The sequence below is a fragment of the Macrotis lagotis genome, chromosome 7 (genome assembly GCF_037893015.1).
Source record: "Macrotis lagotis isolate mMagLag1 chromosome 7, bilby.v1.9.chrom.fasta, whole genome shotgun sequence".
NCBI lineage: Eukaryota > Metazoa > Chordata > Mammalia > Peramelemorphia > Peramelidae > Macrotis > Macrotis lagotis.
This window is the reverse complement of record NC_133664.1, coordinates 115778417-115798255: the sequence shown is the minus strand read 5'-3', so window position 1 is coordinate 115798255 and position 19839 is coordinate 115778417. Positions and strand designations below refer to the sequence as shown.

The 19839-nt window shown below is 36.1% G+C and overlaps 1 protein-coding gene across 1 annotated transcript in view; it reads left to right on the top strand.

The window, feature by feature from the left end:
• Positions 1-19839, top strand: part of LOC141494135 (uncharacterized) — a 67213-nt gene that overhangs the window by 33952 nt on the left and 13422 nt on the right. The window contains exons 10-13 of the mRNA XM_074195273.1: positions 1423-1542; positions 7735-7831; positions 11415-11528; positions 17192-17393. Of these exons, the coding sequence (XP_074051374.1) occupies positions 1423-1542; positions 7735-7831; positions 11415-11528; positions 17192-17393 (533 nt within the window). The remainder of the gene's footprint in view (positions 1-1422; positions 1543-7734; positions 7832-11414; positions 11529-17191; positions 17394-19839) is intronic.

The window sequence follows — 19839 nt, the reverse complement described above, 5'->3', positions numbered from 1 at the left end:
GTAATTTATCATGTTAAATCAAAGTCAGTAATCAATTTTATTTTATTAAACTTTACTTTTATACCAGCAAAACACAAATAGAATGACTAGTAGGTCATTTCTAGAAAGAAAAGTCACAGGTCACTGGGGATGCCACTTAGAAGCCAATGAGAGGCAGCCTTACACAGTGGATAGAGAGATGGCCTAGGAACCTAGGGTGACCTGGATTCAAATTCCACTTGTGACACATGCTGACTCTGTGACCTGGGGCAAGCTGGGTAGTTTCTCTAGTCTCTAAACAACTCTCTAAGATTGTAAGGTATAGAAGAGGTCTTGACTGGCATTGTTGGAGGGAGTCTTGTCACCTGAGTATTCCCCAAATTGATGAGATCACAGGTCCAGTCTCCAGCTATATCACTAAAGTGCTCAGGTAAACTAACACCCAACATTTTCTTTAAAAACAATAACAGGGGCGGCTAGGTGGCTTAGTGGATAAAGCACCGGCCTTGGAGTCAGGAGTACCTGGGTTCAAATCCGGTCTCAGACACTTAATAATTACCTAGCTGTGTGGCCTTGGGCAAGCCACTTAACCCTGTTTGCCTTGCAAAAACTAAAAAAAAAAAAATAATAACAAATACACAGACACACACACACAACACACATACACACGTGGATTTTACTTTATGAGTGTCTTTGATCTGAATATTATGTATTGTGATCCTTTAGCTTTTTGAAAGGAACATTTTTTATTTGTAAAAATAATCATTACACAGGCAGCTGAGTTCTAAATCTGGAGTCAGGAAGACCTGACTTCAAATGTGGCCTCAGACACTTAACTTGTTGTGTGAACTGGACAAGTCACTTAAGCTCCACTTGCCTCAGTTTTCTCAGCTGTAAAATGGGCATAACATACACTCCAACTTGTGAGATTACTATGAGGATCAAGTGAGATTATATTGTAAAAAGGGTCTAGCAAATATTAAGCATTTTTTCCCCTTTCTCCTTCCCTGTTTTAATAGAAATGAAAGTGCTTGGCTAGGTGGTACAGTAGATTGAGCAATGGCCTTGGAGTCAGAACAGGAGTTCGAATCAGGCCTCAGACATTTGCCTCTTACTGGCTGTGTGACCTTGGGCAAGTCACTTAACCCAGATCGCCTCAAATTCAGGGTCATCTCCAGTCATCCTGATTCATATCTGGCCACTGGACCCAGATGGCTCTGGAGGGGAAAGTGAAGCTGGTGACTGTACAGTGCCCTCTCACTCAAATCCAATTCATATGCTTGTCATGGCTTCTACTCCCTAATGTCATGGTCTTCTTCGAAAATGAAGGACAATGTTATTATTACTAACGAAAGTAGAAAGTCCTGTAAAAGTATTTAATGTGGTTTTTATTTAGATATCACATAACTAAACATAAATGTGTTGGATTTTGTGTTGTTACAGCACCTTGCCTAGCCTTGATGCTCCTTATCCCATGTTGGTATTAGTTGGTCCACAAGCTGGGGGGAAGCGTGAACTTGCTCATCGACTCTGCAGGCAATTCAGTACTTTCTTCAGATATGGGTAAGTTTGTTCACTGGCTTGTGAGATTAGAGAGAATGTTAAGTCTGAATCTTACTTTAAAATGACCATAGGGGAGGCTAGGTGGTGTAGTGGATAAAGCACCGGCCTTGGAGTCAGGAGTACCTGGGTTCAAATCCGGTCTCAGACACTTAATAATTACCTAGCTGTGTGGCCTTGGGCAAGCCACTTAACCCCATTTGCCTTGCAAAAACCTAAAAAAAAAAAAAGATAAAAAAAAAGATCAGAAAAAAATGACCAAAACATTTTGCAGAATGTGTTCTGTTTAAATAACCCTGGTAAGTGAGATTTCCAGAAGTAATCATTATAGTAGCTGGTCAATAAATATCAATTGGAATTGATAGTGAGGGAAGCCTTGATTCTCATGAATAAATTGTTAATATTATCAGTTGGATGCAAGTCCAGTGATCTATATTTAAATTGTCTTCTAATGGCTGGTTTCTGTTCTTTTACCATTCCACATGGAAACTGGGATGATTGTTGAACTGTCATCAATATGAGAACCACCAAGAAAGCAACAAGAAGCCAAATATTTCCTGCGGTAATAAACCCCACAGTCATCCCATGGCAACTGTATAGTGTCATTCAGTGACATCATGAGGCTTTTAAGGAGCAGGCTTATCAGCCTCTTTGCAGAGTTTTCTTTGCACAACAACAGAACATTTCTTGGCAGTAACTTTTCAGATGCATGACTTAATTCGGAGTCAGCCCAGAATAATTCTCCAGAGCTTGAAAACACTTTTCTTTTTAATGTAGCATGATGGTGTTTGAAAGCCGTCTCTTTCTGTTGCCACACAGTATGTCAGTATTCATCACAATGTTGTGATGTTCGAGCTTGCCATACTGGATAAACTCACACTAGTGACAGCCCTCTATTAGTCTCTGCTCTTAATAGACACTGAACAGCATCTTTCTGTCCTTGATCTTCCCTTCTGTCTTTTCTTTTGAGAGATGTGTTTGAAGGAAAAAGAAAGTACAAATTTTTTTCTCCATCACACCAGTGTTGTGGTTTTCTGAAGCTGATACTTTACCTGATGACACGACAAAATAAAAGCTGATAAAAATTACAGGAAACCAGAACTCTCCTGAATGTCCTCCAAATGATGACATACTCTCTTCAAAAGGCAACGAGAGTAAGACATCAAATTGGGATCGTGGTTCATGTTTCTTTGAAATATTCCCTTTATTTGCATGAATGAGAGATTGATTTTAGACTAACAGTCTATAGCAACAAATTGGAAATGCAACTCAACAAAAGATAAACAAAATGCAAGTGGTTTTCTAAAACTCTTTTCAGTCTTTTTTCCCTTGTTTGACTTGTCCAGATAATTTTAGACCTTTAAAATCATATTCCTCACTTAAACTTAATGTCTTGAATACCACAAGATATTATAAGGAAAATATTTCAGATACCCAGAAGTAACTAACAAATTAACTAATATAGTCTAATAAATTAGATTACAATGTGAGAATAAAATCTCAGAGTATTACTGTCAACTAATCAAGAACCCAGGCTAGTTTAAAAGAATCTTTGGCATAATTCCAGAGAGAAAATGGCAAAGGTATCCAAAGGTGTCTGTCTTTATGGTCCTGAACTCCAAAGATGAGAATTTTCCAGTGGAGAAGTCTAAAACTATTCCTTTCTTTTGATTCTTATGATCTTGGGGGCCTAATAAGGGAGGATCCAAATTTATTCATTCATCATTCCAACAATTAGTGATTCCCTGCTCCCTGCAGAATCCTGAGCTAGTTGCTAAGGACAGAACAGTGAATACAAGATAGCTTCTCCATTTATACTTTCCAGTCTCCTGAGGGGAATTAAGACAAGATGATGTTCCCCATCCACTTTTAGTAAAGTATGCAAGTGAAGAAGATGTATCATCAGGTGAGGGAAAGGACAGGCCTGGATTCAAGTTCTAGGATTGACAATCATGAGCAGCCTGTCTCTCTCTCTCTCTCTCTCTCTCTCTCTCTCTCTCTCTCTCTCTCTCTCTGTCTCTCTAGCTTCTCTTTCACCAGTCTTTTCCCACCCAGCTATCAAAGTGATTCTGTTAAAGCATAAGTCTGACCACATCCCTCCCTCCTGCACCCCAACTCACTAATGGCCCCCAGAAACAATTTAGATGTTAAAGTCCTTTATAGCTTAGCCTGCCCCTTCCTTTCCAGGCTTTGTACATCCTGTTCTTTTTCTGTTCTCTACAATCCATCAGCATCATCCTTTTGGAAGCTCTAATTCTCTAATGCTATGTACAAAATCACTGAATATTTGGCACCTCACTTATAGACACTCTCTGAAAATATTGAAAGTCTTTACTTCCCAAATATGTAAACCAGGAACAAAAACCTGTCTTCCCTGCCAGTTGAATGTTGTATAAATAGACAATTCTTTGTAGAAATTAATATCTGATTCATTATCTAAACATCTTTAGGTCCTGTAACTACACCAAGGTTTCAAAGCACCTCACCATCCTTCTGTGACATAACTGGACACCCTTCAGTTTATTAGTATCCTTAAGATAGGATAGAATTCTCCCTCCTACCTTTGAATGAGACTAGTTTTGTAACTGTTAGCACTTAACATTTGGATTTATTTCTCTATCTTACAAATGAAACTAAATTTTTGTAAGAATTTACTGTTACTTGACTAACCAGTGATTAAGGTGCATCAGAAAACCAATGTGAAGTTTGTTATATTTCTCCCTAGAAGGAAAATAAAATGTGGATTAAAACTCCCTTTTAAAAAAATATAAATGCCCATGTAAATGTCACAATTTTGGCATTTCAGTGTTTCTCTATCATACACTTATTTTGGGGGCTTACCCAGAGGCAACTAACAGTGCAGTGGTTAGAGAGGAGGACCTGGAGTCAAAATTCAGTCTCAGAAACTTACATGCCGGATGACCTGGGCAAGTCACCTATCCTCTACTGCCTCAGTTTCCTCATTTACTTATTTATAGCACTTCCCCCAGTTGTGAGGATCAAATGAGCTAATGATTGTAAAGTACTTATCGTAATGCCTGCCACAAGCAGGCATCCAATAGGTGCTTGTTTCCTTCCCATCCAGGACAATCTCTTTTATAATGTTTCTAGAAATGACAATTGGGCAGTAGCTTCAAATATTGATCTGTGGGATTGGGTCCTTCTTCGTGAACCAGAGTTCATAAGGTGTCATTCTGGTAAATGCAGATGTGGTCAGCCACTGCTGTGCTAATGAGACCACTGGTTTTTTTTTGCTTGGGTAGAAGCTATAAATCGTTATAAAATCAATGCACATTTCCCAGGCACATTCTTAGCTGTGCTCTTAAGACACTTTTAATTCAAATTGTTTTCTCTGTAAGAAATTCTATAAAATTTCCTGTCCAGTCAGTTCTTCCAGCAGAGTTGGAAAGGTCACAGCAGAGTGGGTTAAAAAGGTGATTTCTGCTCTACTGATTCAGATGCCTTTATTGACCTGAGAAAAGATTAGCATCTAGTACAAAACCTGCAGCATAACAATGTAAATGATTAGCAAATTCACGTCTATTGATGGACTGAGGTCCTTTTTACTAAGGTCTATTAGTATCTTCCTGGAGTAAAACTAATTTCAAGGTATGTTGACAACCTCTTAGAGTTTCCTTGCTGTCCTGAGTTTATATCCAGATGTAACAGTAAATATTAAAAACAACTTTTATAGTCTCTCAATTATCTGCACTAATGGAAGGGAACAGCTTAGTTAATAATGGAAAATATTTAGTTTTGGAATGTATTTTGTAGGCTGTTTTTCTTCATAGAAGGTTTAGCTTTTAAATCGTCTATTTTGCAGAGTATGATCTCAGACTTAGTTGAGAATCTACCCAACAATGAAAGACACAAAATAGTATAGGAAAAAGACCAGTAGTTGAGTCATAAGACCTGAATTCTAGGGTTGAGTTTGACGCTGACTAGTTATAGGGCAAGTTATATTTAAGTGTCATCTTAAATAAAGTAGGAAGAGTATGTGATTTACCTACTTGAAAAATTTGGAGTGAGGATTCAACAAGATTTGAAATTTTTGCAAAAAAAAAAAGACATTCGGTTACTATTAATGTTGCTAACAATAGTAGCAGGGAGTCATTTATTGGCAGGAGAAGGATGGAGAACAAGAAAAAAGAGTGAGAGAGGTAGGAGGGACCAAAGATGACAAACAGGACAGAGTATCATGAAAAAAAAGAGGAGTTTGGAGTGGGAGATTGTAAGGGACTGTTGTGTATGGGAGCACTGTAAATTATGTTCACCTGGTGTCCTTGAGCATCAGAGCCTTATGTTACTAAGTGCCACCAGAGTGGGAGTAGATTAGAGACTGGAGAGGATATTTAAGCACTGGTATTTTGGTAAATAAACGGAGACCTTGGAATACTTGGAGACCTTGGTGTACAAAGGGAGAACCTGTCTTCCTTGTCTCCTGCCCCTCCAACCCTTGCCTGGGGAAAGGATAAGGGAGTCCAGAAAGGGACTCAACATATGGCACCCATGAAGTGACAAGAAGGTGGAGTCATCTGAGTGAAGTCTGGGATGAGGACACAGCGGATACAAGCAAGAGAGCCAGGTGACATCAGAGCCGAGGACTCTGGAGAAAGTAACAGGTTGATTTGTTACTAGGGGACTGATTTTAAACAAAGAGGTAGTAATTCAGCATTGGGAAGTGGAGTCCCTGAGGCAGTGCTGCAGGGGATGGAGCCGTTGGTACCAGTGCCTTGAGCAGGTTGAGGAGGACCTGCTTGCTGTCCTTTTTGGCTGTGGCTGCTTGCCTGACCACACTGGTCTCCTGGACCTGCGACTGTCTGCAGAGACTGGACCCTGGATGCAGACTGACTCAGACCTTGACGCCAAGAACAAATTTCACTCTCTGTAATGGTGTTGACTGCTGTTCGCCTAGTGCAACAACTCCAGATTGTACTGACATTTTAAGTAATTTAAAATGCTTTCTCTTCATTCTCTGCTGTTCCCACCCTCTGCAGAGGGAAGGGGGAAGGAGAAGGAAAAGCTTTCTTTTTGGAACTTTGAAACTCTAGCCCATGTCTCAAAAAAAACTTATTTTGGAAATCAAGGGACCTCTATGCCTTCTTCCTGGTTTGGGGAGGAGAAGGGGGAGTTGGGCAATGACTATGTTTTTCAATAGGTTATTAATTGGGAAGCTTTGTGGTTCAATTAGTTGAGAGAAAAGGGGAAGCAGATATTTTGGGGGGATTGGGAAATTTAGATTTTGTCTTTTGAAGGAAGCCTGTTCTTATGGCTGATATTTTGGTGTGTGTGCGTATATGTGTATTTAATCATCAATAGGACATTTTTACAACTCTCCCCTGGCCTGGAGAGGGGGAAAATGTTTTGAGGTTTTGGTGCCAGCCAGGGTGTCCAACAATCTCACTTTGATTAGTTTGAAATACAAAAGAGCTGTTTTCTGTGTTGAGAGTGTATTACTGTCTAAACTCTGAAATAGTTAGGTAAAAGTTAAATGTTACTCCTTTTAGTTGGAATTTTGAATTTGATTGCTTTGAAAGGTTTTTGTTGACAAAAGAAAAAGCTTTGTAATCTTTGTAAGTTGGGGATAATATGTATTTCAAGGAATTTGGGAATTTTGTTTAATTGACATTTGTTTATACTATTTTTGAACTTTTGTTTACAATTTATGTGGCATTCATTATATAATTTTGTTTCAAAAAAGACAAGGGGGATATGTTAGGGACTGTTGTGTAAGGGAACACTATAAATTATCTTCACCTAGTGTCCTTGAGCACTAGAGCCTCATCTTACTAAGTACCACAGGAGTGGGAGTGGATTAGAGACTGGGGAGGTATATTTGGTAAATAAACAGAGACCTTGGAGTACTTGGAGACCTTGGTGTATAGGGAGAAACTTGTCTTCCTTGTCTCCTGCCCCTCCAACACTTGCCTGGGGAAGACTGAGGGAGTTCAGAAAAGGGACTCAACATAAGAGTCTGGAACAGGGACTCAATAGGAGATGTTCAACAGTGCCAAATACTGCAGAAGAATGAAAAGAGGATGAGGAATGAAAAAAAAAAAAAAGCTATGTATTTTGTGAAAAGGCTATCCTTAGGACCTTTGATTGATTTTCTCAAAAAATACCTTGAATCATTCATTTTTCATCACATTTTAATTTAATGGAAACACATTAAATTATTTATTTTATATCTTTCAGTGCCTGTCATACCACAAGAGTTCCCTATTTTGGGGAAGGGGACCGAGTTGATTATCATTTTGTTTCTCAGGAAGTTTTTAATGAAATGCTATGCTTGGTAAGAATTTCAGATATTCCAAGAATGAACAAATCTCGTTTGCATTACCGTTTTGCAATGATGAATATCATATTATGCTTTTTATGTTTTACGAAATTGATTCTTAATATGTTAAGAAAATCGAGCTATAGTTTCTTTAAAGCTGATGTACCTGATTCTAGTTGGACTCTCTGACTTCAGGGTAGATAAATTTTATCAAATATAATTTATGCTTATGCATTAACCCTTGCACAAGGCTTTGGTTATATGGTCAGAGAGGTGGGTCTTTGAATTCTTTATTAGCAGCACATTCTAAATCTCATGCAGACCTATGGAAGCTTTTAGACAGATACTAGTTTACTTTATCTGTAATCTCATATCCTCATATTTCCAGAGATGCAAGTTTTAATAAGAGAGCTTAAGTGTTGTAGAGTTTACCTGTGGGAAGAGAAGCTCTCAAATAGCCTCGTTCGGATTATATTTTATTCTTTGTGTGACCTAAATTTCAAACCAGGTGAAAAGCCTTCCTCATAAAACTGCCTCAGGTAGACCCAGTGCAATCTTGCTCACATGAGATTTCAAGTCCGTTTTGGCAATTCTATCATTCCAGCCATCAATAATTACATACAATACATTTAACCCTGAGAGCATGAATTTGTTCCTAAATGCAGAAAGAGTTCCCAGAGACTATACTCTTTTTTTTGAGTAACTTTCAACTTTATTATTATATATTCATGCAACACTGCATTATCAAAACCATACATATAATTAATTATTAAGACTCAACCTATATTTGCTGCAAATATATATTTACAGTAAATAGAGATTACTACAATTATATTTATCACATAAATATATCTAAATATAGATCATACAACTCTATAGTTGCTACAAATGCTCTATTCACTTTCACATTCCTTCAAAATAATTGTATACTCTTGAGCATACAAGAACATAAAGGAATCTTGTATGTCTCTACAAAGGTGTCTATGAGACCAGAGGGAACCATTCCCCTCCTTGCACTGCACTCTTTTTTTTTTTAATATCTTATATGTTTCCAACCAAACAGTATTCCTTAGTCACAACTGGAGTGTGTAACCATGGAAAACACAACTTTGAAGCTGCAAAGACTATAGCTATTATTGAGATAATTTTATCTAATGATCCACTCAATGTTGACTTCAAGGGAGACAGAAGATAGGGAAGCTTGTGCTCACTCAGGTTCAATGCCAGTCTTATGGAGAACTCCCACACAGATTCCCAAAAGAAGGATTCCCTTTGAGATGAAGTTCTTCAGATTCACAGATGGCATTGTAATAATTACATTAACCCTCAGAACGCTAACTACAGATTTTCTTCAGTTAAATTAATAATTCAGAAAAGGTCCATTTAAACACAGTATAAAAAATAAAGTGGATTAAAAATCATATTACCTAGTTTGGGGTATGAAAATTCATAGTATCTCAATGAGTTAGCAGACATACTTATGTGTATGTGTATTCCTTGAGAAACTCCATTGGAGTTTTCTTGGCAAAGATACAGGAGTGGTTTTCCATTTCCTTGTCCAAATTATTTTATGCCTAAGGAAAGTAAGACAAAAACAGATTTAAGTGACCAGCCCAAGGTCATACAGCTAGTACATATCTGAGGTGGGATTTGAACAGAGGTCCTCCTGACTCCAGGCTTGGCACTTTTAACCATTGCCCCACCTAGCTGCCCCATTAAAGATGCCCCCTGTATAGACATAGATATAGATATAAATGCATATATGTGTATATATAGGACATCCTAAGAATATTAGTGTTGTTGTAAACTTTAATAACATAAAAATGTGCATACATGTGTGTATGTATGTATATAGAGAGAACACATGCATGTATGCGTGTGCAGGTACATAAACATATCCTAGACAAGTCCCTAAAATAAATAGTGAGCAAGGCATAGAACTAACGAGCAGTAATGATGGCAGAGGGCTAGATTACATTAAGAAAATTGTACAGTGTTTTCAATTATTTTAAACTGCTTGCTGCTGTTCTTAAAAAAGCCATATTCTTCCAGTGATATGGTGAATGATGAAACATCATGTTTTTGAAAGAATCAAAATTACAAGTGACACAAAGGACAATAATATAAATTGTAGATATAAATGGGTTGTAAGGTATTAATAAACAATAATCTATGTGTAAAATGTCAACAGGGACCAGAAAAAGAAGCAAGCCAATCATTTACTAAGAGTAAGAGACAATATAGAGGGAAACTGCTTCCTTTAAGATATGAAAATAAGCAGACAATGATCTCCAGGCCAATGGGTGGATCTTCTGTGGAAGGCTTCTGGAAAGTCATGACCAAGAATGAGTCAGGATAATCAGCAAGACAATATCAGATTGATCTAAGGATTCAGGAAAACTTAACTCTTAACATTCAAATGCTCAGTTATATAGCTATGGAGGTGAAGGAAATGTAGTTAGGTAGCAGGATCTTAGTGGACCATAAACTCAATGTAAGTCACCTGTGGATCACAGCATCTAAAAATGCTGGTCACTTAGCAAGAGTAAGAGATAATTGTTAAACAGCTTGTGCATTCTATTGATATTCTCACAATGTCAGGTGAGACGTTGGTGAACCCTTGAGAGGGCCCAGATGGGCAAGCAGGTGGGTTGCTGTTTGCATCTCATGGATGATATCACAAATCTGTTTGAATATTGGAGGGTCCTTTGTCCTAAAAGCAATCCATCAGAACATTGTATTCAGTTCTAGACACCGTACTGATTGAATTCTGGTGAATTCAAAGTAAGGTAATCAAAGCTGGGTCACAGGAGGATTAGATGAAAAAAACTAAAAATATTAGCCTGAAGATGAGAAGTTACAGGAAAGATGAGAGAACTATAAATGCTTTAAATATTTAGCTTTTTAATGGAAGAAATGAAAATATCTTGTTTTTTCTTTTTTTAAATGATATTTTATTCTTTTTCAATTAAATATAAAGACAGTTTTTAATATGCATTTAAAAATTTTTGGTTCCAAATTTTCTCTGTTTTCCCTCCCCTTCCTAAAAAATTTAAGAATTTTAAATAGGTTATATATGTGCAATCATATCAAACATATTACTATATTAGTCATGTTTTAAAAGAAAAAAGAAGCCAAAAGAATAAAAACATGAAAAGGAGAGAAAGTGAAAATAGCATGCTTTGATATGCATTCAAACTCCATCAATTCTATCTTTTAAGTTTTTAAAGGAACAATTTGTAAAAATGATTTAGACATGTTTTACTTGACCCCAAAGACTACAAATGGAACCAATGAAGTTGAGAGAAGCATATTTTAGCTTAATATAATTTTTTATAAAACTTAACATCTGTTGAGAATATTGGAGAGTGAATTCATGCTTAAAATGTGAGTTGGAATAAATGACATCTAAGATTACTATAATTCAGTGACAGATTTTTAAAAGGCCTATTGTTATTAGTACAACAGAATTGTTAATTTCTGAAATGCTTATGGGATTTGATGTCAGAAATTAGACATACCAGGGCATTGTGATTATATTAGAATTCTTCATAGAAGAAATTTCCATATCCAAAATAATTTATTCTTTGAATTTCAGGGAAAATTTATTTTGACTTATCAGTATAACAAGAATAATTATGGACTAAGTAGGGATACTGTAGAAGGCATTGCAAGAGATGGCCTGGCAAGCTGTGTTCATTTAGAAATCGAGGTAAGTACTTTTCTTTCCTTTTTAAAAATTTTTAATCCAAAAAAGCAACAAATATTTATTGAACTCCCCCCTCTAATTAAGCAGTCATGTCTACAAGAGAATATTTTAAAAATGTGCTTCCAAGTGTGTATTCTACTAGAATAACAATGTGCAAATAATAGTAATAATGTAATAATACCTTTATCTTTCCCCAATAACTTCCTTCCTTTTCTTAATGTCTTCTACATAATTTTTTTGCTTCATTTTGTTTGGGGAGAACTTATTCCTGCTCCCTCACATCAAATAAAGGAACACCATCACATTTCCCTGATCAAGGTAATATCACAATAATATTCTTAGCATAACCAACACCTGCCTGCAATGTCATTTGGCATTATGAACTTTTTTTTAAAGGATCAAGAGGGTAAGAAAAGGATAGATTTTAATTCACGAGTTGTTTCAAAAGTTCACAAGTTACAAAAAGCTCACTGGTTAGGTTCTTTAGCAAAGTAAATAGTTCTTAAGACAATAAATTTAGGTACAGAAGAACTTTGGCCTGGGTAGAATGGCACAATTAAGAAAGAGGGAAAAGTGAAAGGGACCAGCCATGAGACAGTGGCTGACAGTGGTCCAATTGACATGGATCCAGCTGCACGATGAAGGTGGTGGTTCAGTTTGGGGGTGATGCTCCCCAAGAGCAGGTTGACCTCCAAAGGAGAGGAGCAAGTTGGGATACATAGTAAAGAAGTGCATAGGGGAATGAGAGGTTATTTGGAGAATCATGCTTCCTCAGAGCATGCTGATCTTCAGAAGGAAATCAAAAAGTGAAATGAGTGAGCAGGCTTTTAAGGAGAACTTGGAGGCAGGTAGCTCAGAGAGCAGAGATGAAGTAATTAGCTTAGTTGTGCAGAGAATTCTTTCAGGTTCAGGCTGCATCCATTGTTCAGTTGCTAGAGGCTTGTTTTGTGTCTGGGGAACTGGGATTTACCCAGTCCTTTGCCAATTTGGGGCAAGGTGCTTTACTAAAAGTTCATTGGCTTCATCTTATTACCTGGACAATTGAGATGGCAGTGAAATCAGTGTTAATGGGAGATATATGGTCGATGCAGAGGGAACAGATTAATTAAAGAACAGATTTTTCTTAATATTTCCCCTACTTCAATTTCTTTCAGGTATTTTATATTCCTTGGGACTAGCATATTCTATTCTCCAAGTCTCTACTTATATTTTTTGTAGCATTCTTTTTCTTCTGGGGTTACCATTTGGTTTTCTCTTTTTCTTCATTTTCTTCCAACATTTTCAACTGTTTACTAATATCCTCAGCCTTGATTTCTCTATTAGAGCTTTGTGCTTTGGTTATTCTTTATTCTACTCATTTGAAGGTTGATAGGTCATATTTGGTCCTGGATATTGTGCCTAACATCGGGTTCAGGCTTCTGGGAATTTCTGTTTTGGCTCTGCTTCCTGGTGACTTAACATAGATTTTTGTCTTTGATTCTTTCTTTGTCTCCTATATTCTGGAGTTCATGACTTACTGGGAATCTGATAAGCTGTAATGACATACTGTTGATCATATTGCTATGGTAGCCTTCTTTAGGTGCCAGCTACTTCTCTTTCCAAGTGACACGTGGACTCTTTTCTTCTCAGCTTCTGCTCTGGGTTATTGGTCTATCCTTTCTCTACTGAGGATACCTAGTGACAGCCTCTGTGAGTTTGTCCTGCCACATCCATGGTTACTCTAGGTTCAACCATAGCGATGGAAAGGATGGGAGCCTGACCAAACCTAGGTGGAGTCAGTCCTGAGGACATTAAGAAGCAAGTCTTCTGGAGTCCAAGCCAAATGCTTTCCTGGTCAGGGAATCAAAATGATGGCAGAGAAAATGTTATAGGGTGGGCTAGTGTTATAAATGGCTTGTGAATACTTAGTCAAGAGTTATTAAAATGATTTTTATTAAGATATCTTAATAAAATGGTAGACTTCTCTCAAGGTGGGAGAGAGGGGCTGCATTATGAACTTCTAATCTACTTGCTGTGTCACAATCTGAGTTAGTAGTACTGAGTCCCAGTAGTACCTGAGCCCCAAGTAAAACATGAAATTGTCTAATTTCATGTTTTATTGGAATCCATAAACATATGGAGGGCTAAAGTTTGTCTTTCTGTGACTTCACTCTTCTATACAAAGCCTTTTTTTCAACAAATTGCTTCTGATATAAATCTTTAAGAAGCTGTGATTTTTTTTCCTTTTGAGCAATTTATCTTTTCCCTTAGCATTAAATATAATGTTTGAACATGGTTTTGAACTAAAAGAATTTTTATAACTAGAAGGAATTTTTTTAATTCATCTACACTAGAAGAAGCCAGTTTTGTAAATAGTAGACCACATGAGCAAAAATCCATAGTTGTTTGGGCCAGATGAATTTTTAAAATCTGAACAGTGATATAGAATATACTATTAGGTATAAAAATTATGCAGCTTTTTGGCCATAATGCAGAAGCACTAAAATGCTTTAGTCAATTTGAATCATACAATATGTGGTTTTTAGGAATAAGAAAACTCACTGAATAATTTTGATCAATGCTGTAAAAATACTGTTAATTTAACAGACTGAATCATTCTTTTAATTTAACATATTATGACTTCTATTGACAAGTACAAATATTAAAATATATAAACAAGAAGAAAAAAGAAAAAATCCAATATGACAAAATAAAGCAATAGCATATGTAACCATAACCTTCTGTTATTTACAAATTGTTTAAAACAAATACAAAAAAGTACATATACTAGAGAGATAATTAGATCACCCTGTTTTTTTTCATGATCCCTTCTGAAATTCTTTCCCATACTTCTTCCTGAATTTTGTTTTGGTTATTGCTGACTTACTTTACAAAATGCAGTCAGTGGATATCTTTTTCTTTTGGTTATGCGTTCTTCACCTTGTAGTATCTCATAAGATGATAGGACATAGCTATAGAGCTAGAATTGAGCTCAAAAACCTTTTACAACTAAAGAAACTGAGTCACAGAGAAGTTAAGCAACATACCCAGGCTAAAATACCTAGGCCCAGGCTCAAATACCTGGGCCCAAGCCCAGGCAGGAGATTTGAACCCAGATCTTCTTGACTTCATTTGCAGTGCCCTATTTTTTAATAGTCTCCATAACCATTTTAATGATGTAATAATATGCAAACATATCAACATGTTATAATTTGTTCAGTCATTCCCCAATTGTTGTACATAGAACTTGTTTTAATTTTTTTCTTATTACAAGTAATTTTGTATAGATATTTTTCTTGTCAGTGTAGATCTTAGATAATTAGACTTTTTCAAAGATGTATTTTAAAAGGAATTTTCCCTCTAATTTGCTTCTTTTTTATTTCAAATATGTAAATGTATATATACACAAACACACAAATATAAATATATATATATATATATACTTATTCAGATTCAGCTATTTGGATCCTAATATTTCCTAATAAGTCATGGATAGCTAAGGATTTTTCACCTTTGTTAAGAAATTGATGACCTACTATTATCCTCTAATTTTTTGCAATTTTATATGTTTTTGTGTGTGTGTGTGTGTATACACATAATACACAAAAGTCATTTTGTTTTTCTTGGATTATATATTATTATGATATGAAAGTCCTACTCTAAAAATCTCATGATTTTGTGTCAGTGATCCAAAGTTTTGCCCCTTCAACCCTTCCAAGCTGGAAACATTTTGATTAAAGGAAGAGTTTTAGTCTGGGTCTGAGTAAAAGGACCAGCCTACTTCATTTTAGAGATGCTCATCATCAGAATTGCCAGGGTGATAAATGCCACTGCAATTATTTTTTTTATTTTTTCTTTATTAAAGATTTTATTTATTTTGAGTTTTACAATTTTCCCCCTAATCTTACTTCCCTCCTCCCACTACCCCCCACCAGAAGGCAATTTGTTGGTCTTTGCATTGGTTCTATGGAATATATTGATCCAAATTGAGTGTGATGAGAGAGAAATCATATGCTTAAGGAAGAAACATAAAGTATAAGAGATAGCAAGATCAGACAATAAGATATCAGTTTTTTTTCCTAAATTTAAGGTAATAGTCCTTGGTCTTTGTTCAAACTCCACAGTTATTTCTCTGGATACAGATGGTATTCTCCATTGCAGAGAGCCCCAAATTGACCCTGACTGTTGCACTGATGGAATGAGTGAGTCCATCAAGGTTGATCATCACCTCCATGTTGCTGTTAGGGTGCACAGTGTTTTTCTGGTTCTGCTCATCTCACTCAGCATCAGTTCATGCAAATCCCTCCAGGCTTCCCTGAATTCCCATCCCACCTGGTTTCTAATAGAATAATAGTGTTCCATGACATACATATACCATAGTTTGCTAAGTCATTCCCAAATTGAAGGATATTTACTTGATTTCCAATTCTTTGCCACCACAAACAGGGCTGCTATGAATATCTTTGTACAAATGATGTTTTTACCCTTTTTTATCATCTCTTCAGGGTATAGACCCAGTAGTGGTATTGTTAGATCAAAGAGTATGCTCATTTTTGTTGCCCTTTGGGCACAGTTCCAAATTTCTCTCCAGAAAGGTTGGATGAGTTCACAGCTCCACCAACAATGTAGTAGTGTCCCATATTTCCCACAAACCTTCCAACAATGATCATTATCCTTTCTGGTCATATTGGCCAGTCTGAGAAGTGTGGGATGGTACCTCAGAGAAGCTTTAATTTGCATTTCTCTAATAAGTAATGATTTAGAGCACACTTCAATTATTAAAAAAAAGCCCAAACATTTTAATAGTCTCAGGTTGAAGAAATTCCCAGACTGATAAAGTCATTCATTCTTGATATTTTAAAGTAAGAATAATATAATATAGAGGTCATCTCTTTACCAATATACTAACCAATTTCTTCAAGTTTTTATTAACTTTTTCCTCAGTTACATTATTTCATATTGAGCTTATCAAATACTTTTCTACTACATGTTTGGTTATATATCTTGATTATCTAATCTGTTTGACTGAAGCTTTTCCCTAATTTTTATATCTTACCAGTTTTAATAATACTATAAGATACAATTTGACTTCTGGCAATCTCCTTTCCCCTTAATTTGCCCTTTCCCCTCTCCTTGATATTTGTTGCTTCTGCCACCCTTTACACTTCCCCTGCCCCCCCCATCTTGATTAAACTTAACGTTTTATTGGCCTATATCATTGACTGGTGGCTATGGGAATGTGAAGCATAAATAAATCTCCCTTCCCAATACTACTACCAGAAATAAGGACAGCATATTCATCAAGGCATGGTCCTCTCCATTCACAAGCACCATCACTTCTCTCACAATGCCATTCAGACAAGAGTCCAGGATGCCTTAAGGCTCTTATTATTTATCTCCATCATAATATCATTGGTCTATGTTGACAGAGTTCTGTACATTTCTCATGCAAGTTTTGGAGAGCAAGTTCAGTCATCTTGACAATGATTTAGCTGTTTATATGTGCACTCATCTGGCTGACTATAGTTTGATATGTTCTGTGAGTGACAGTGAATTTCATGCTGATGAAATAAATTAAAATGAAAACTATTTTAACACACTATCTGAAGACAGTTCACTTAGTTAATTTAGTAGATGAATTTTTGATCGTTGTCTTCACTTTCATTCATTTCTCTTTCATCTCAAAGGGCGTGAGAAGTTTGAAGCATTCCTACTTTGAGCCTCGATATATCCTGCTAGTGCCAATGAATAAAGAAAAATATGAGGGGAATTTGCGAAGAATGGGGATCTTCAGTCGTTCAGAGATTGAATTTTCTGTCTCAAGAGTTGATTATTACATTGAAATCAATCAAAATTATCCAGGTTACTTTGATGCATTAATCAATACAGGTAAGGAACTTTCATGAAAAAAAAAAGTTGTAACTTTTATTGTGGAATTGAGAAGGAACAGACTTAAAAGTTATATGTCAGGAAAATTCTTAGCCAAAGTCTTAACTATTCCTTATTACACTGAATAATAGTAATGCAGTCTAGTCCTGTGGATGCATACTGACTAGTGAATGTGCATTCCAAATCTTTATTAATAGTTGACATGGTTAAAGAGGAAGATTCTCTATTCGATTCCATATGACTTTGTGACTTAAAATCCTAGAAATTGGAACAGTGAAACTAATCTCTTTCTACCACCATTGAGATGTTTTGAAATCCACAAATTCAAATTATATATGTGAAAGTGTGAATCCTCCAGGAAAGTCTTGTTTTGTCATCTCATTTGGCACAGACTTGACCTTGGGTTCTCAAATGTTATTCCTAAATCTGGCTGTTTCTAGTAAGTAAGAAGAGGCTTCAAGTACAGTTCTGACAATAGGACAGCTGTTTATGAACTAATTTAGCTAAGTATGGAGAAACACATCCCCAAGAATGTGACTACAAGGGGATGAATTTAGGGGGCCATGTCCATGAATCAGATAGAATAGATGAAATGGTGCTCAACTTTTTTTGCTTCTGTAATAGGAAAGGGGGCAGATGGTGCTAAGAAGTCCACAGGTTTTTAATAGCTACAGATATTCATTTAATTCTTGGTCATTGAAATTTGAGCTCTTTTCCTAATGAAAAGTGAGATGACACACCCCTGGAGGATCTGAACCATAACAAAATGACATTTTTTGTTGTAAATGAGACTAGGAGACATAAAGGAGTTCTAGCTTAAGCTAGAAAGAAAAAACTAAAAGAATAACTTAAAGGTTTTTCTCACAGAAACAAAAAAGGCATTTACAATTTAGTTTTATCACACACTGAATAATATTAGGAAACATCATTTCATAGGACTCTTGGTCATCCTCTAGTATTCATGAATCACATAAAGCAAAAGAACTACCCTGAGAATAACTGCATCTTTCCCACCAATATTTATTGCCAAGAATGAAATAGTGTAAGGGGAGGCTAGGTGGTGCAGTGGATAGAGCACCGGCCCTGGAGTCAGGAGGACCTGAGTTCACATCCAGCTTCAGACACTTCATAATGACCTAGCTATGTGGCCTTGGGCAAGCCACTTAACCCTATTGCCTTGCAAAAAAAAAAACAAACTAAAAAAAAAAAGAATGAAATAGTGAAGCAAGTCTTTGAAGACTTTGACAAGGTCCTACAAACAAATCCATAAATATCTTGATCCTTAGGGTGTAGGGGAGAGTGGTGAAAAATATATTACCTAATATGATTAGGAATGAAGAAATGGAAGATCTCACAGTCACAGATCTGTTGAAAAATTAAAGTGTACATGAAAACTATCAAAAGCCTCATACCTATATAAAAGTCTAGGTGTATATTTATATATATATATATATATATATATATATACATATATGTATATATATATTATATATATATAAGACATATATATACATGTATAATGAATATTTCTTTTAAGAAGAGAGTTAGAAGGCACTAAATATTGTGAAATACCAAGCAACATTACAAAAAATGGAGCTAGCCTTAAAAGATAAGCAATAATTGATTCCTGACTTGTAATTCATTTTGGAATTGCCTGTGTAAAAGTCAAATCATCAAATAATTAGCATAAATATTAATTTTTTTTTGTTTTTGCAAGGTAATGGGTTTAAATGACTTGCCCAAGGTCCCACAGCTACCAAGGATCAAGTGTCTGAGGCCAGATTTGAATTCAGGTTCACTTGACTCCAGGATTGGTACTCCACCACACCATCTAAGCGCACCCAGAAAAAGTCTTAAGTAAAGAATAAAGATGAGAAGATATTGCACATAAATAAAATAGTTCTACTTAATCTGCCTAAATCTCTTAAAAATGTAAGCAGATAAAAGTAGAGCAGTGAGGTGGTACATTGGATAGAGTAAGTTTAGATCTGATCTCTGACACTTAGTTGTGTGACTCTGGAAAAGTCATTAACCCAATTTGCCTCAGTTTCCTCACCTGGAAAATGATCAGGAGAAGGAAATGGCAAACCACTCCACTATCTTTGCCAAGAAAAGTCCAAATGGGGTCATGAAGGGTCAGACATGAGTGAAAGAACAAAGTAAGTGTATTGACTTTGATTCTTATGATTTCAGAGAAGGCTATAATGAGATCATCACAATGAGGAGGCTGAAAGAGCCTAAAATCTGCCTCAGCTGTCCCTTGATCTCTTTTATAGCTGAAATCTTGATAGCTCTTTCCATATACTATCTCTTTAAGTTTCATAGCAACTCTGTGAGATAAGAGTTACCAATATTATCCTCACTTTGAAGCACATTAATTCCATAAATTAAGGTTAAATGATCAAAATATAGGAGGATTTGAACACAGCTTTTCCTTATTTCAAAT